The 17,365-nt window shown below is 43.5% G+C and overlaps 1 protein-coding gene and 1 pseudogene across 1 annotated transcript; one reads left to right on the forward strand and one right to left on the reverse strand.

The window, feature by feature from the left end:
* The first annotated feature begins 9,441 nt into the window (after positions 1–9,441).
* LOC117887524 (olfactory receptor 6N1-like) lies at positions 9,442–10,410 on the forward strand. The gene has a single exon (XM_034790176.1). It carries the CDS (start codon positions 9,442–9,444, stop codon positions 10,408–10,410), a length of 969 nt encoding a protein of 322 aa, XP_034646067.1.
* A 4,634-nt stretch (positions 10,411–15,044) lies between these two features.
* On the reverse strand, positions 15,045–15,633 carry LOC117887525 (annotated as a pseudogene).
* Between the last annotated feature and the right edge of the window lie 1,732 nt (positions 15,634–17,365).

A 17,365-nucleotide genomic window follows, 5' to 3' on the forward strand; every position in this document is an offset into this window, starting at 1 on the left:
GCAAAGACTACCCCTGCTCCTGTTTTCCCTGCCAGCTCAGGACTCCAGCACCCTGTCTTGCTGAGCCAGACACTCCCGTCTGGCTCCAGACACAGACCCAGGGTCTGAATCACTTGTCCCAAAGCTGCAAGTTTACCTGAAAACAGCTCGCAGTAGCGTGCTTGTCTTTAGCACTCAGATGCCCAACTCCCAATGGGGTCTAAACCCAGATAAATCCGTTTTACCCTGCATAAAGCTTATGCAGGGCAAACTCATAAATTGTTCGCCCTCTATAACACTGATAGAGAGATATGCACAGTTGTTTGCTCCCCCAGGTATTAATACATACTCTGAGTAAATTACTAAATAAAAAGTGATTTTATTAAATACAGACAGTAGGATTTAAGTGGTTCAAAGTAGTAACAGACAGAACAAAGTAAGTCACCAAGCAAAATAAAATAAAATGCGCAAATCTATGCCTAATCAAACTAAATACAGATAATCTCACCCTCAGAAATGTTTCAGTAAGTTTTTCTCAGACTGGACACCTTCCAGGCCTGGGCACAATTCTTTCCCCTGGTACAGCTCTTGTTGCAGCTCAGGTGGTAGCTAGGGGATTCGTCATGATGGCTTCTCCCCCTCTCTGTTCTCTTCCCCCCTTTATATATCTTTTGCATAAGGCGGGAACTCTTTGTCTCTCTGGGTTTCCATCCCCCCTCACTGGAAAAGCACCAGGTTAAAGATGGATTCCAGTTCAGGTGACATGATCACATGTCACTGCAAGACTTCATTACTCACTTGCCAGCACACACATATACAGGGAGACTCACAGGTAAAGACAGCCATCTGCAGACAATGGGAGTCATCAAGATTCCAAACCATCATTAATGGTCCACACTTTACACAATTACAATAGGCCCCCAGAGTTACATTTTATATTTCTAGTTTTAGATACAAGAGTGGTACATTTATACAAATCAGATGATCACACTTAGTAGATTATAAGCTTTGTAATGATACCTTACAAGAGACCTTTTGCACGAAGCATATCCCAGTTACGTTACATTCACTTATTACCGTATTTTCTCTAAAACTATCTCAGTTACATTATATTGACTTATTATCAAGTTTTTATAAAACCATATAGACTGCAAAACGTCACACCATCTACAACTCTAAAGCCAGAGGGCACCAGCAAGTCTGAACTGACAGAAGCAGCAGATAACCCTACCCAAGAGGCTCAGCCAGAGCCTGAAATACAACATAGTGCACCAGCAGACAGTGGTTCACAGTCAACGGAAACAGTCCCATCACCTGCATCGCTTCCAGAGGGACCAAGCCCCAGTCCACAGTCCAAGGAGGAACTGATGTCTCTAGCATCAAGGGAACAGTTCCAGGCCGAGCAGGAAGCAAATGACAGCCTTCAGAAAGTTTGGGCGGCGGCTCGGAGCACCCCACCGCCTCTCAGCTCTTCTAACCGATCCCGGTTTGTTGTAGAACAAGGACTTCTATACAAGGAGAGTCTTTCTGGTGGGCACCAGGAAGACTGGCATCCTCAAAGACAGTTGGTAGTTCCCACTAAGTATCGGGTAAAGCTCTTGAGTTTAGCCCATGATCATCCCAGTGGCCATTCTGGGGTGAACAGAACCAAAGACCGGTTGGGGAAGTCCTTCCACTGGGAGGGAATGGGCAAGGACGTTGCTAATTATGTCCGGTCTTGTGCATTGAGCCAACAAGTGGGAAAGCCCCAAGACCAGATCAAAGCCCCTCTCCAGCCACTACCCATAATTGAGGTCCCATTTCAGCGAGTAGCTGTGGATATACTGGGTCCTTTCCCAAAGAAGACACCCAGAGGAAAGCAGTACATACTGACTTTCATTGATTTTGCTACCCGATAGCCGGAAGCAATACCTTTAAGCAACACAAGGGCTAAAAGTGTGTGCCAAGCATTAACAGACATTGTTGCCAAAGTAGGTTGGCCCTCCGACATCCTTATAGATTTTGGAACTAATTTCCTGGCAGGGACCATGAAAAACCTGTGGGAAGCTCTTGGGGTGAATCACTTGGTTGCCACCCCTTACCACCATGAAACCAATGGCCTGGTGGAGAGGTTTAATAGAACTTTGGGGGCCATGATACGGAAATTCATAAATGAACACTCCAATGATTGGGACCTAGTGTTGCAGCAGTTGCTTTTCGCCTACAGGGCTGTACCACATCCCAGTTTAGGGTTTTCACCATTTGAACATGTGTATAGCCCCGAGTGTAAGGGGTCATTACAGTTGGTGAAGCAGCAATGGGAGGGATTTATGCCTTCTCCAGGAACTAACATTCTAGACTTTGTAAGCAACCTACAAAGCACCCTCTGACACTCTTTAGCCCTTGCTAAAGAAAACCTAAAGGATGCTCAGAAAGAGCAAAAGGCCTGGTATGATAAACATTCCAGAGAATGGTCCTTCAAAGTAGGAGACCAAGTCATGGTCTTAAAGGCGCTCCAGGCCCATAAAATGGAAGCGTCGTGGGAAGGACCATTCACGGTCCAGGAGTGCCTAGGAGCTGTTAACTATCTCATAGCCTCCCCCACCTCCAACATAAAGCCTAAGGTATACCATGTTAATTCTCTTAAGCCCTTTTATTCCAGAGAACTAAAGGTTTCCCAGTTTACAGCCCAGGAAACAGATGACACGGAGTGGCCTGAAGGTGTCTACGATGAAGGAAAAAGTAATGGTGGCATGGAAGAGGTGAACCTCTCTGCGACACTTTGACGTCTGCAGCAGCAGCAGATCAAGGAGCTGTGCACTAGCTTTGTGCCAATGTTCTCAGCCACCCCAGGATGGACCGAACGGGCATACCAATCCATTGACACAGGTAATGCTCACCCAATTAGAACCCCACCTTTACCGGGAGTCACCTCAAGCCCAAACAGCTATAAAAAGGGAGATCCAGGACATGCTACAGATGGGTATATTCCACCCCTCTAAGAGTGCATGGGCATCTCTAGTGGTTCTAGTTCCCAAACCAGATAGGGAAATACGCTTTTGCAAGGACTACCGTAAGCTAAATGCTGTAACTCGTCCTGACAACTATCCAATGCCACGCACAGATGAGCTATTGGAGAAATTGGGACATGCCCAATTCATCTCTACCTTAGACTTAACCAAGGGGTACTGGCAAGTACCACTAGATGAACCCGCCAAGGAAAGGTCAGCCTTTGTCACCCAGGCACGGGTGCATAAATTCAATGTACTCCCTTTCGGGCTGAGAAATGCACCCACTACCTTCCAAAGACTTGTAGATGGTCTCCTAGCAGGATTGGGAGAATCTGCCGTTGCCTACTTCAATGATGTGGCCATTTTTTCTGAGTCATGGGCAGAACACCTGGAGCACCTGGAAAAAGTCTTCAAGCGCATCAGGGAGGCAGGACTAACTGTTAAGGCTAAAAAGTGTTAAATAGGCCAAAACAAAGTGACTTACCTGGGGCACCAGGTGGGTCAAGGAACTATAAATCCCCTACAGGCCAAAGTGGATGCTATCCAAAAGTGTCCGGTTCCAAAGTCAAAGAAACAGGTCCAATCCTTCTTAGGCTTGGCCGGGTATTATAGGCGATTTGTACCACACTGCAGCCAAATCACCGCCCCACTAACAGACCTAACCAGAAAGAAACAGCCAAATGCAGTTCAGTGGACTGACGAGTGTCAAAAGGCCTTTAACCAGCTTAAGGCGACACTCATGTCTGACCCTGTGCTAAGGGCCCCAGACTTTGACAAACCATTCCTAGTAACCACAGATGCGTCCGAGCGGGGTGTGGGAGCAGTTTTAATGCAGGAAGGACCGGATCAAGAATTCCATCCTGTCGTGTTTCTCAGCAAGAAATTGTCTGAGAGGGAAAGCCACTGGTCAATCAGCGAAAAGGAATGCTACGCCATTGTGTATACACTGGAAAAGCTACGCCCATACGTTTGGGGATGGCGTTTCCAACTACAAACAGACCATGCTCCACTACAGTGGCTTCATACCGCCAAGGGGAATAACAACAATTTTTTTCGGTGGAGTTTAGCTTTAGATTTTGATTTTAAAATACAACACATTTCAGGAGCTTCTAACAAAGTGGCTGATACACTCTCCCGGGAAAGTTTCCCAGAATCAACTGGTTAAAAATTGTTCTTGGAATGTGGGACATATTGTTACTTTTTATATAAGCAGTAGTATGTCTAAAGGTGCATGTGTCTTATTAACTCTGTTTTCTCCTAGAGCTCCAAGAAGAAATCACATGCAGTGTGGAACCAGCTGTCCAACACTATCTGTGATTTGGGGGGCGTGTCATAACTATAAAGGGAAGGGTAACAGCCTTCCTGTGTACCATACTATAAAATCCCTTCTGGCCAGAGACTCCAAAATCCTTTTACCTGTAAAGGGTTAAGAAGTTCAGGTAACCTGGTGGACACCTGACCCAAAGGACCAATAAGGGGACAAGGTACTTTCAAATCTTGGTCGGGGGAAGGTTTTTGTTTGTTCTCTTTGTTTTGGGGAGAGTTCGCTCTTGGGACTAAGAGGGACCAGACATCAATCCAGGCTCTCAAAATATTTCTGAACAAGTCTCTCATATTTCAAACTTGCAAGTAAACAGCCAGGCAAGGCTTGTTAGTTTTATCTTTGTTTTCTCAACTTGTAAATGTACCTTTTACTAGGGTGTTTACCCCTGTTTGCTGTAACTTTGAACCTAAGGCTAGAGGGGGGTCCTCTGGGCTCTTTAAGTTTGATTATCCTGTAATGTTATTTTCCATCCTGATTTTACAGAGATTATTTTTACCTTTTTCTTTAATTAAAAGCCTTCTTTTTAAGAACCTAATTGATTTTCCCTATTTTTTAGATCCAAGGGGGTTGAATCTTGATCCACCAGGAGTTGGTGGGAGAGAGGAGGGGGGATGGTTAATTTCTCCTTGTTTTAAGATCCAAGGGGTTTGGATCTGTATTCACCAGGGAATTGGTGAAGAGTCTCTCAAGGCTACCCAGGGAAGGGAATTAGCACATTGGGAGTGGTGGCAGTGGACCAGATCTACGCTGGTAGTTAAGCTTAGAAGTTTTCATGCAGGCCCCCACATCTGTACCCTAAAGTTCAGAGTGGGGAAGGAGTCTTGACACCTAGCAATGGATAAGTAATGAGGAAACATATAGTTATGCTGTGTAGGGGCACTAGAGGGCAGAGGAATGGGAGAGGTGCAGCCCAATGGACAATGGACAGCAGCCAAAGTGGAAGGGCAAGAAAGACGTAATTATGTTTCCAAATGACCAACAGAGGGAAGTGGAAAGGGAGGTGAAGCTGTATAATGATGCATAAGTAGTGGGGAAAGAGCATTGAAGAGAAAAGGAACTCTACACTATGTAATGAACTGTGGATAGTATCAGATATTATTGAGTAAGTTATGGGCTGTTATACTAAATAACGTCCACCAGGTGACATGAGAGTCAAAAATGGGAAAGAGGCAGCTATAGGAAGAAGAATCCTCTAGTGGAGAGCAGAGTAAAAGGTTGTCATGCTGGGAAATCGACATTAGATGGCAGCAGAGTACAGGAAATGAAAGGGGGGGTGGTCAGAAATAATGACTAGTAACCAATACATTTCACTAGCCAACAAAATAATGGGAAAGTTATACAGTAAAATGGACACTAGGTGGCAGCATAGAACCATTGGGTTAGAAGGGACCGCAAGGGTCATCTAGTCTAACCCCCTGCCAAGATGGAGGATTTGTTGAGTCTCAGCCATCCAAGATTATTGGCTGTCCAACCTCCTTTTGAAAACTTCCAGTGAACAAGATTCCACGACTTCCCCTGGCGATAGGGTGACCAGATAGCAACTGTGACAAAACAGGACAGGGGGTGGCGGGTAATAGGTGCCTGTATAAGAAAATGTCCCAAAAAACGGGACTGTCCCTTTAAAAACGGGACATCTGGTCACCCTACCAGGCGATCTGTTCCATTTTCCTACTGTTCTTACAGTTTTTCCTGAGATTTTATTTAAATCTGCTATGCTGCAGTTTCAGGCGATCGCATCTTATCCTGCTCACTGTGGCAAGAGAGAACAACTTTTCTCCATCTTTTTTATGGCAGCTTTTCAAGTATTTGAAGACCACTATCATATCCCCCCCTTAATATCCTCTTTTTCCAAACTAAACACACCCAGTTCCTTCAGCCTTTGCTCATATGGCTGCATTCCATCCCTTTGACCATCTTTGTCGCTCACCTTTGGATCCTTTACAGTTTCTTTACATCTTTTCTATACATTTGTGACCAAAATTGGACACAGTCTCCAGCTGAGGCCTAACCAGAGCCCAGCAGAACGGTACTGTCACCTCCCGAGACTTGCATGCTATGTCTCTGTTAATGAAAACTAAAATTGCATTTGCTTTTTTTGAAACAGCATCTCATTGCTGACTGATGTTGAGTTTGTGACCCACCAGAATTCCTAGATTCTTCTCAGAAGTTCTGCTGCCAAGCCAGTTATCCCCCATTCTGTATTTGTGCATTTCTTTTTTCTTCCCTAAGTGAAAACATGTTGTAAGGGTGATATATGGGCAGCTATTTTCAGAAATGCCCACTAGACGGCAGCATATATTGAATATTAATAAAGGGGCAGTGTAAGTACATTATAACAGGCCATCACCTTGGACAGGCATATTCCAAAAATGTAAGCTGGTGTTTGTTCATGATCTCAAATATTTTACACATATGTTCATTAGATTAAAAAAAAATTGCAATTATACTAGTCACGCTGTACAAATCCCATTGGGCATCGTTAGCTACAAATCTTTGGAGATACAAAATGAACCTAGTGGGAGAAAGGTTGAAGTGGAACCATATTAAAAAGAGAAAAGACCGAATACAAATATGAAGCAGCATTTACACTTTTTAAATAGAAGGAGAAGCTCATTTTCAAAAAGTAGATGAAATGTACCTGCTCATTCCTTCAGGTAACTGCAGGTCTCTTCACTGAGAAAATCCAGTTTCTGCAGAAAGAAGAGAAACAAGAACCTCAGCTGACGAACCTACATCCTGGCGGCCACGCCCTGAGAAATAAGAGCTCATTGCTTCAAGCTTGGGCTATTCTGTGGTTACAGGTGAGCACCATCTTCCTGACTGCCTTTACCATGAAAAAACAGGGGCATGAATGTGCTTTGTGAATATTAGATGGACAAGGTGGTGTTGTAATACCTTATATTGCACTAACTCCTGTTGGTGGAGGAGAGAAGCTTTTGAGCTACACAGAGCTCTTCTTCAGGTGAATATTAACAGTTTTAGCTTCACCTTCCCACAGCAGTGCCAGTCAGCGTTCATAGCACCATTTCACAGAGATGGAGATTGAGATCCATGTCTGGTGACAGGTCCTCAGTTGGGGATCTGCCCCACTGACACAAATGGAGCTACCTTGATTTACACCAGCTGAGAATGTGGCTCACTGTGCGCCTCAATGGGGTGGTGAATGCTGATAGAGTCTTACTAGCCCAGATGACAAATGCCAGATTGTTTCTAGACTCTGAGTTCAGGGACAGAGTCTTCCCCCCAGTGCCTTTCTTGTTCTTATATTATCATCCTACAATCAGTATGGAGTGGGGTGGGTCACTCCCCAGTTAGGGTTGAACATCAGCCTGGTTTTATCCCTTCCTAAGATCCACTATCCAAAGAGCTGTATTTTATTTCTGCTACATAGTCAACATCAGGAAACAGAAAAGGCATTGCCAGTTCCTGACCACGTCACCATCACCACCGCAGCAACTAGGGGAGAATTTACTCCACTTCGTAATTTACAACATAAACTGATCTTTTGTGAGGGGATGTAAATTGTTCCTTTTCCTATAGGGCATTGAAATGCTGAATATACCAGGATATATGTTGTGACATTATTGACACAAACTGTGACTGTATAGACCATTGTTGCAACCAAGATTCTGTAGTGGCACCAAATCTTGTATAAGGGAGATTAAGTAAGGTGTCTATGAGGAGGTTATGATTTGCTGGTTATGATTATGCTTCCTGTTTGCATGTATCATGTTTGTATTTAAAGTTATAAGTATTGGCTCTGTACTGTCTGTACTTCAAACTTGTGCTATGCTTTTGGGTGACACCCCACACAATTTGCATCAGCCTGGCCTGCTTGATGACCCATTAAGAACCATCAGCTATACAACTGACCCATTGAAAGAAGGCAGATACACCTTGTGACTCAGAAAGACATACAGGAATATGCCTATAGACACAACTCTAAGGTTTTCCATTGCCATGTGCTGGGTAGCTTGTATCTGAGACAAAGGAAGAACAAGCCACATGGCAAAAGGACTACAAAAGGCAGCTGCATCATCTCCATTTTGTCTTCAATCCTGCTTCTCACCTCTGGAGGAACTTTGCTACAAACTGAAGTTCTGAACTAGGACTGAATGACCAATCCAAGCTGTGGATGTACTCCAGGGACTTGATTTGAATCTGCAGTTAATTCCATCACAGCTAAAAGCCTGAAATAAGAGCTTATGCCGTTACTGTATGTAATTGATTCCATTTAACCAATTTTAGCTCTCATCTATATTTCTTTCTTTTTATGAATAAACCTTTAGATTTTAGATTCTAAAGGATTGGCAACATCGTGATTTGTGGGTAAGATCTGATTTGTATATTGACCTGGGTCTGGGGCTTGGTCCTTTGGTATCAGGAGAATCTTTCTACTTTTACTGGGATATTGGTTTTCATAACCAGTCATCCACATAAGGAGCGGTGCTGGTGGTGATACTGGTAAACTGGAGTGTTTGTGTGACATATGGTTAGCCAGTGAGTTAAACCAAAGTCGTCTCTGTTTGGCTGGTTTGGTGCCTTAATGGTAAAGGAATTCCAGCTTTGGGCTGTAACTGCCCTGCTCAAAGCAATTTTATCATGAATTGATACTCTCAGTTGTGTCCTGCCAGAGGCCGCATCATTCCATTATTTCTAACAAGAGATCAATGCATATGGAAACTAGACTTCAATGAAAAATCTGAGTCCAAGATTTTAGTTGACGTACTTATTGGTTTTGACTCCTAATACCTGGCATGGTTCTGGATATTGAAAGAAGTGAAATATAGAACTTAAGCATCATTGTTAAACACTGGTATGTCACAAGATGGAATATGATTGCTAGCCAAGGTCTGGTATGACAGATCACACCAATTCTCTACCAGAGATATAGACTGTTATATTAGTCATTGCTCTGATATGGCAGAGGGAGGTCTACATATGTACGAATGTTTTGTCCTCCGACTGGGACTCTTGGCACTTTGCTCTGAAGTCTACATTTAGTTTTAAAATTTCAGCCTGTAACCAGGAGAGGAAGGGAATATTCTCAATATTTTTGGTATTAATTCACAAGACTTGATTAACTTTTAATGCTATGTTCTTCCAATTCAATTGCTCAGTTTGTATTTTTGTTCCTTGACTCAACCCATGGCAGACACAGATTGGAGAAATGAAACGACTGTCACAGAACTAATCCTCCTGGGATTCGGGGATCTCCCTGACCTTCAAATTCTTCTCTTTCTAATGTTCCTAGTGATCTACATGGCAACCATGGCTGGGAACACTCTCATCGTGGTGCTTGTTGTGACTGATCAGCACCTTCACACCCCCATGTACTTTTTTCTGGGCAACTTGTCCTACTTGGAGATCTGCTACACTTCCACCATCCTGCCCAGGTTACTGGCCAGTCTGCTGACTGGGGACAGAACCATCTCAGTGAGTGGCTGCATCACACAACTGTATTTCACTGGCTCTCTGGCATCTACGGAATGCTATCTCCTAGCAGCAATGTCCTATGAACGGTATTTAGCGATATGTAAACCCCTGCACTATTCAACTCTTATGAATAACAGGTTTTGCCTCCAGCTGGCTGCTGGGTCATGGTTAAATGGTTGTTTGGCTCTTACAATCTTTGTCTTATTCCTAGCACAGTTAGTATTCTGTGTCCCGAATGAAATTGACCATTTCTATTGTGATCCCATCCCACTGATAGAACTCTCCTGCAGTGACACTCACCTGAGCATATTGGTGGATTTGATAATAGTCTCCATATTCACTCTGCCTCCATTCCTACTAACCCTGATGTCCTATGTGTTTATCCTTGGCAGTATCCTGAGAATCAACCCTTCCACCACTGGGAGAAAAAAGGCCTTTTCCACCTGCTCCTCTCACCTCACTGTGGTGACAATTTTCTATGGAAGCATAATGATTGTCTGCATGCTACCGAAACGTGATACACTGAGAGAGCTGAAGAAAGTGCTCTCTGTTTGCTTCACGGTCCTTACTCCCCTGGTAAACCCCCTCATCTACAGCCTGAGAAACAGAGAGGTCAAGGAAGCACTGAGAAAAGCAGTCAGTAAATGTAGTTTTCACCAAAAAAACATGCAGAGACTCTGAGATAATAATTTAGCCTGAGGTTTTGAAAGCTGCCTGCTTGTTGAAGCAATGCACTGTAGCTCAAAATAGCATCCTGTAACCCCCGTATTCATCTTTTGTATATGGTTGTGTTATTTCATAAAAAACATGCCTTGTAAGGTATATATGAAAGGTCATGATCTGCTGAAACTCATTGTTCTGTCAAAATATGTATATCATCATTGTATATGGTGTTATGAGTTTTTGTTATATGGTTGTTGTTGAAATATGTTGGAAGTTTGGGAGTTGCCCACTTTTAGTTCTCCAGTGACAACTTAGGAGCTGTCCCACACACAGGCAGATGTTAAATGACCATCACCACCCATTGACCAGCATGGGAATTGTAAACGAAAGTTTTACAATTCTGTAACACAATGGCAGTTGCTCAACATTGTGACTCAGCAAAGCCCACCAGGACATGTCTGGGCCAGTATTTTTCCAGGGACATGAATTGACAGTATAAAATAAGGGACAGCGGCATCATGAGACCACCTCTCTCCTCCCCCACCTATTCTGGAGGCGACAAGAATGCTGCGAAGCCAAAGACTTTGAACTGGGGAGGTTGGTCCCAAGCTGGGAAGGGCATTCAGCCTGTGTATTAAGAACTGTAACCTGGCTGCAGCATCCAGTGGGGTGAGAAAAGCTTTTTGATTCAAATCTTAGTGAGTCTGATGAAATTTAGGATTTAGAATGTGTGTTTACTTTTTATTTCTTAGGCATAAAGTTCAGAGATAGCTTTTAAGTGATTATAAGTGTTAGGTAACTATCTTTCTGTAGCTAATAAACTTATTTTAATCTTTAATCTTAACCAGTGAGTTTGTCTAAAATGCTTGGGGAATCTGCTCAGATTACAAGGGCCGGTGCACGTCCACTATCCTTTCATGAACAGCCAGGCACCAGCAATGACCTCTGGACACATTATAGCTCTTATCTGAACTAAACCTGGCTGTGACCAGCTCCAGCAAAGCAACAGCACCAGGCTCACAGGGCCGTTGGAGGCAGGGTGGTTGGGCAAACAAAGAGGTAGACTCACATGACAGGGATATTGGGACTGTCCAGACCCAGCTGGGAGTTTGCCAGGGCACTCAAAGAACTTAGGCCATTTCTGGGGTCCGGTCTGTGAAACGGTCACCGAGGAGGGATTCGGCATGTGACCCTGCAGGGCAGAAGTTGCTTTGCTGCTGCCAGCTGCACAGAGCAGTTCAGAGGGAGGGAACCTGTTACAATGATTATCCCTAAAACTGATTGCAATGAATGCACCTCCCAAGAGGACTAGTTCTCAGGACACAGTATCTGGCCAGCCGCAGGTGTCTTGGACAGTTCTACTGCATGCAGGGCCCTCTCCTCAGAGTGTGAGGCAACCTAATGCAGGAGGCCACATCATTCCATATAGTTAGATTAATTTCCATTATTTATAACAAGAAATCAATACATATGGAAACTAGACTTCAATGAAAAATCTGAGTCCAAGATTTTAGTTGATGTACTTATTGGTTTTGACTCCTACGACCTGGCATGGTTCTGGCTATTGACAGAAGTGAAATATAGAACTTAAGCATCATTGTTAAGCGTGATTTGTGGCTAAGCTCTGATGTGTATATTGATCAGGGTCTGGGGCTTGGTCCTCTGGAATCAGGAGAATCTTTCTTCTTTTACTGGGATATTGGTTTTCATAACCAGTCATCCACATAAAGAGTGATGCTGGTGGTGATATTGGGAAACTGGAGTGTCTAAGGGAATTGCTTGTGTGACTTATGGTTAGCCAGTGAGTTAAACCAAAGTCCTCTCTTTTTGGCTGATTTGGCATCCCTTAATAGTAAAGGAACTCCATCTTTGGGCTGTAACTGCCCTGCTCAAAGCAATTTTATCCTGAATTGATACTCTCAGTAGTGTCCTGCCAGAGGCTGCGTCATTCCACATAGATAGATTAATTTCCATTCATTCCAACAAGAGATCAGTGTATATGGACACTAGACTGCAATGAAAAATCTGAGTCCAAGATTTTAGCTGATGTACTTATTGGCTTTGACTCCTAAGAACTGGCATTATTCTGGCTATTGACAGACTTGAAATATAGAAGTTAAGCCTCATTGTTAAGCTCTGGTATGTCACGAGATGGGATATGATAGATAGCCAAGGTCTGATATGACAGATCAGACCAATTCTGTACCAGGGATATGGACTGTTATATTAGTCATTGCTCTGATATGGCAGAGGGAGGTCTACATGGGTAGCAATGTTCTTTCCTTGGACTGAGACTCCTGGCACTTTGCTCTGAAATCTACATTTAGCCTTAAAATTTCAGCCTGTAACAGGTTTCGCCTCCAGCTAGTTGCTGGGTCATGGTTAAATGGTTGTTTGGCCAGTACCTTCTTAATATTATTCATATCACAGCAAATATTCTGAGGCCCAAATGAAATTGACCTATCTATTGTGATCCCATCCCACTAATGGAACTCTCCTGCAGTGACACACACCTGAGCATGTTGGTGGATTTCATAATAATCTCCATATTCACCCTGCCTCCATTCCTACTAGCCCTGACTTCCTACGCGTTTATCCTTGCCAGTACCCTGAGAATCCCTTCCACCACCGGGAGACAAAAGGCCTTTTCCACCTGCTCCTCTCACCTCACTGTGGTGACAATTTTCTATGGAACCATATTCATTGTCTACATGCTACCGAGACATGATACACTCAGAGATCTGAAGAAAGTGCTCTCTCTTTGCTTCATGGTTCTAACTCCCCTGGTAAACCCCCTCATCTACAGTTTGAGAAACAGAGAGGTCAAGGAAGCCTTGAGCAAAGCAGTCAGTAAATGCGGCTGAATACAAATATGTGGCAGCATTTACACTTTGTAAATCGAAGGGGAAGCTCATTTTGTGTGATTGAAGCAATGAGCCTGTGACGCACTGTACCTCAAAGTAGCCCACTGTAACCCCCATATTCATCTTTTGTATTTGCTTGTGATATTTCATACAAAGCATGTCTTGTAACGTATCATATGTAAGGTCATGATCTGCTGAAACTCATTCTTCTGTCAAAATATGTATATCATCATTGTATATGTCATTATCAGATTTTGTTATATGGTTGTTATTGAAGTATATTAGGAGTCTGGGAGTCGCCCACTGTGACAACATAGGAGGTAACCCACACCCAGGCGAGCATGAAACGACCATCACTAACCATTGACCAGCCGGGGAATTATAAACAAGAGGTCTACAATTTTGTAACAGGCAGTTTCGCAAGAACCACACAATGGGAATTGCTCAACTCTGTGACTCATCAAGGCCCACCAGGACATGTCTGGCCCAGTATTTTTCCAGGGACATGACTTGAGAGTATAAAATAAGGGACAGTGGCATCATGAGACCACATCTCTCCTCCCCCACCTACTCTAGAGGCAACAAGAATGCTGGGAAGACAAAGACTTTGAACTGGGGAGGTTGGTCTGAGAAGGGAATTCAGCCTGTGTATTAAGAACTGTAACCTGGCTGCAACATCCAGTGGAGTGTGAAAAGCTGTTTGATTCAGATCTTACTGAGTCTGATAAAGTTTAAGATTTAGAATGTGTTTGTATTTTTTTTCCTTAGACATAAAGATCGGCAGAACGATTCTTCTTTTACTCGGATATTGATTCTCATAACGAGTCATCCAGGTAAAGAGTTATGCTGGTGGTGATATTGGGAAACTGGAGTGTCTAAGGGAATTGCTTGTGTGACTTATGGTTAGCCAGTGGGGTAAAACCAAAGTCCTCTCTGTTGGGCTGGTTTGGTGCCTTAATAGTAAAGGAACTCCAGCTTTGGGCTGTAATTGCCCTGCTTTAAGCAATTTGTCCTGAATTGATACTCTCAGTTGTGTCCTGCCAGAGGCCACATCGTTACATATGGTTAGATTAATTTCAATTAATTCTAACAAGAGATTGGTGCCTATGGACACTTGACTGCATTGAAAAATATGAGTACAAGATTTTAGTTGTTAAGCTCTGGTATGTCACGAGGTGGAATCTAATAGATAGCCAAATACTGATATGACAGAACAGACTAATTCTCTACCACAGAAGAGGCAGAGACCCCATGTGTGAATCTGATATGGTAACTGATTTTATGTGGAAAGTGCTCTGATACCATGGTGATGGGTGGCAGTACAAAAGCCTCAGACAGATCAATCGATCAATAGATGGAGGGGTATATATGGGAATGGATGGATAGCTAGACATGATAAGTTCATGGAGGATAGATCCATCAATGGCTATTAACCAAGAGGGTCAGGGATGGAACCCTGTGCTCTGGGTGTCCCTAAGCCTCTGACTGCCAGATTCTGGAATTGGACAAGACAGGATGGGTCACTCAATAATTCTCCTGTTCTGTTCATTCTCTCTGAGGCATCTGACATTGTCCACTGTGTGAATACAGGGTATTTATACAGGCGTAAATTTATAGTAACTCCATTGACCTGAGTGGAGTTTTTCTAGGTATTTACCAGTGTAAATACCTCAGTGTGCATAAATGGATTGAACGTTAAGTTCTCATGGAGACAATAATGTCAAGAGTTTATTATATTTATAAAGAAACACAGAATGAGACAATGGTCATGGTAGAAAGATGGCCATTTTATTTTTTGGAGAATAGCCTTGACCTAATCATTTTCCACATGGCAGCACTGATATCCTTGTTCTTCATGCTAAAAATTATCAGATTCATCATAGGAGGCACCATGGAAAACAAAACAGCCACCATGAGATCCAGACATGAGATTGAGCTGGAGGTGGGTTTAATATAAGCAAAACTAGCAGTGCAAACAAACACGGAGACCACAATGAGGTGAGGGAGCAGGTGGAGAAGGCTTTATGCTGGCCCCATTTACAGGGGATTCTCAGCACTGTTTTGAAGATCAGAACATAAGACACAATTATAAAATAAAGCAGGTTAAGGCAAAGTACACGCTAAAGGCAATAGCCCCAGTTTCACTGAGGTATGAGTCATACCAAGCAAATTTGAGGAGCTGGGGGATTTCACAGAAGAACTGATTCATCTCCTTGTCTCCACAGAAGATTATTGCAAATGTGTTCCCAGTGTGCAGTGCAGAATTGAGAACCCCACTGATCCAGATACTGGCTACCATTTGGACACAAGCTCTCCTGTTCATTATTGACTCGTAGTGCAGTGGTTGGCACATGGAAATGTACCAGTCATACGCCATGATGATTATTAAGGAAAGCTCAGCTGTAGTGAAGAAAAGGAAGGGAAAGACTTGGATGACGCATCCGTATAATGAAATGGCCCTGGTGCTCATGAGAGAATTGGCCATGGACTGGGGTCGACAATGGAGATGGAGCCAATGTCTAGGCTGGATAGATTTATTAGGAAGAATTACATGGGTGTGTGAAGATGATGGTCGAAGGCTATGGCTGTGATGATGAGAAGATTCCCAGTCAGGGCTGCCAGGTAAATCCCTAGAAACACCATGAAATGCAAAATCTGCAGCTCCCAAATGTCAGAGAATCCCAGGAGAAGGAACTCAGTCACGGTGATTTGGTTGGACATTTTCTTCCTCTGTACATCATGTGATGGCTGTGAAGGGAAGGACAAGGGCAATGGCCAGGGTTCGGTTGCAGTCACTAAAGTATAGGCCTTGCTGGAGCCCTAGGCATAACTAACAGTATGAACCAAAGGCTGCAAATAAGAAGAGATGTAATAGAATGTATGGGTTTGAAATTATCATATTATTGGACAATATTTGCATTCCCCAGTCTTTCTGAAAGCTCAGTTTCCAATTAAGTGTGTTAAGAAATTTTCTACTTAAATTGTTTTCAAAGGAAAATTGTGTTTTCAATTAATTAAATTTTCATAGAAACTCTCAGGTATCCTCAAATATATTTCACGGATACTTCATATATATATACACAGGGAAATTGAAAACTCATGTTTTTTGGGTGCATCTAGGCAGAAAAAAATCAGTTTTCTGCAATTTTTTGCTGCAAATGTTTGTTCTCACTTGCCAAAACATGAAAAATTGGAGATTTTTGGGAAGTCTATGAAAAACCTATTTTTTTATTAAACGTTGATAGGCTCGAGATGGTTGATTGACTTGATAGCAAAAGTCTTAAAGAGTTCCAACCATAATTCAAATTTATGTTCTTAAATTAGCCCTGTATATTAATACTCTAACATATTTAATTGAAATGGCAAACTTACTGTGCTGGTCTTTGTGGAATTTTTCCCAGCTTGCAATGAATTCAAGCCTCCAGTGTTAGGAATCATTGATCATATCTATCTATCTATCTATCTATCTATCTATCTATCTATCTATCTATCTATCTACCTATCTATGCACCCCCGGCCAGGATTGTTTTGTTATCCCTCTCTCTCATGCCCCCATCACTGTATTACCCAGCAGCCATTGTCGTGTCCCTTCGCTGGATGTCCTGAGTTGCTGTGTCTCTTTGCAGTTCCTAGCACACAGGGATCTACTCCACAGATGGGTGCTCCCTGCTCTCCTCCTTGGGTGGGCTTGGCTGAGAGGTGATGGACTAAATGGGATGAGGGACTGAAAGCCTCTCCGAGCTCTAGAGAGGGCCAGGCACAGGAAGGAGGAGAGTGGTGTGGGAAGGAGGTAATGGCCAGTGTTGGAAAATGGAGAGAAGCAGGAGAGAATATCTGGTGTTTGGAGGTGGGACAGAAGGAAGCAGGGATGGGGGGCTGTTCCATGGGGCTGGGGCCATGTCAAGGGAGTGGGGCTGAGCCGAGGAGGGGACTGGTGGGCAGAGGGGTTCATCCAGGATCTCTGAGGAAGCTGAGTCAGGAACTCTGGATGGAGAATTGGCTCTGGCCATGGGAGGGGGAATCTCGAAGAACAGGGACCGAGAGCATCCGTGAGTTGGAGGGTTGTGAGAGGGGAGGGAGGGGATTAAGGGCTGGGGGGGTTGTTTGGG

The sequence above is a fragment of the Trachemys scripta genome, chromosome 14 (genome assembly GCF_013100865.1).
Source record: "Trachemys scripta elegans isolate TJP31775 chromosome 14, CAS_Tse_1.0, whole genome shotgun sequence".
NCBI classification, from domain to species: Eukaryota; Metazoa; Chordata; order Testudines; family Emydidae; genus Trachemys; species Trachemys scripta.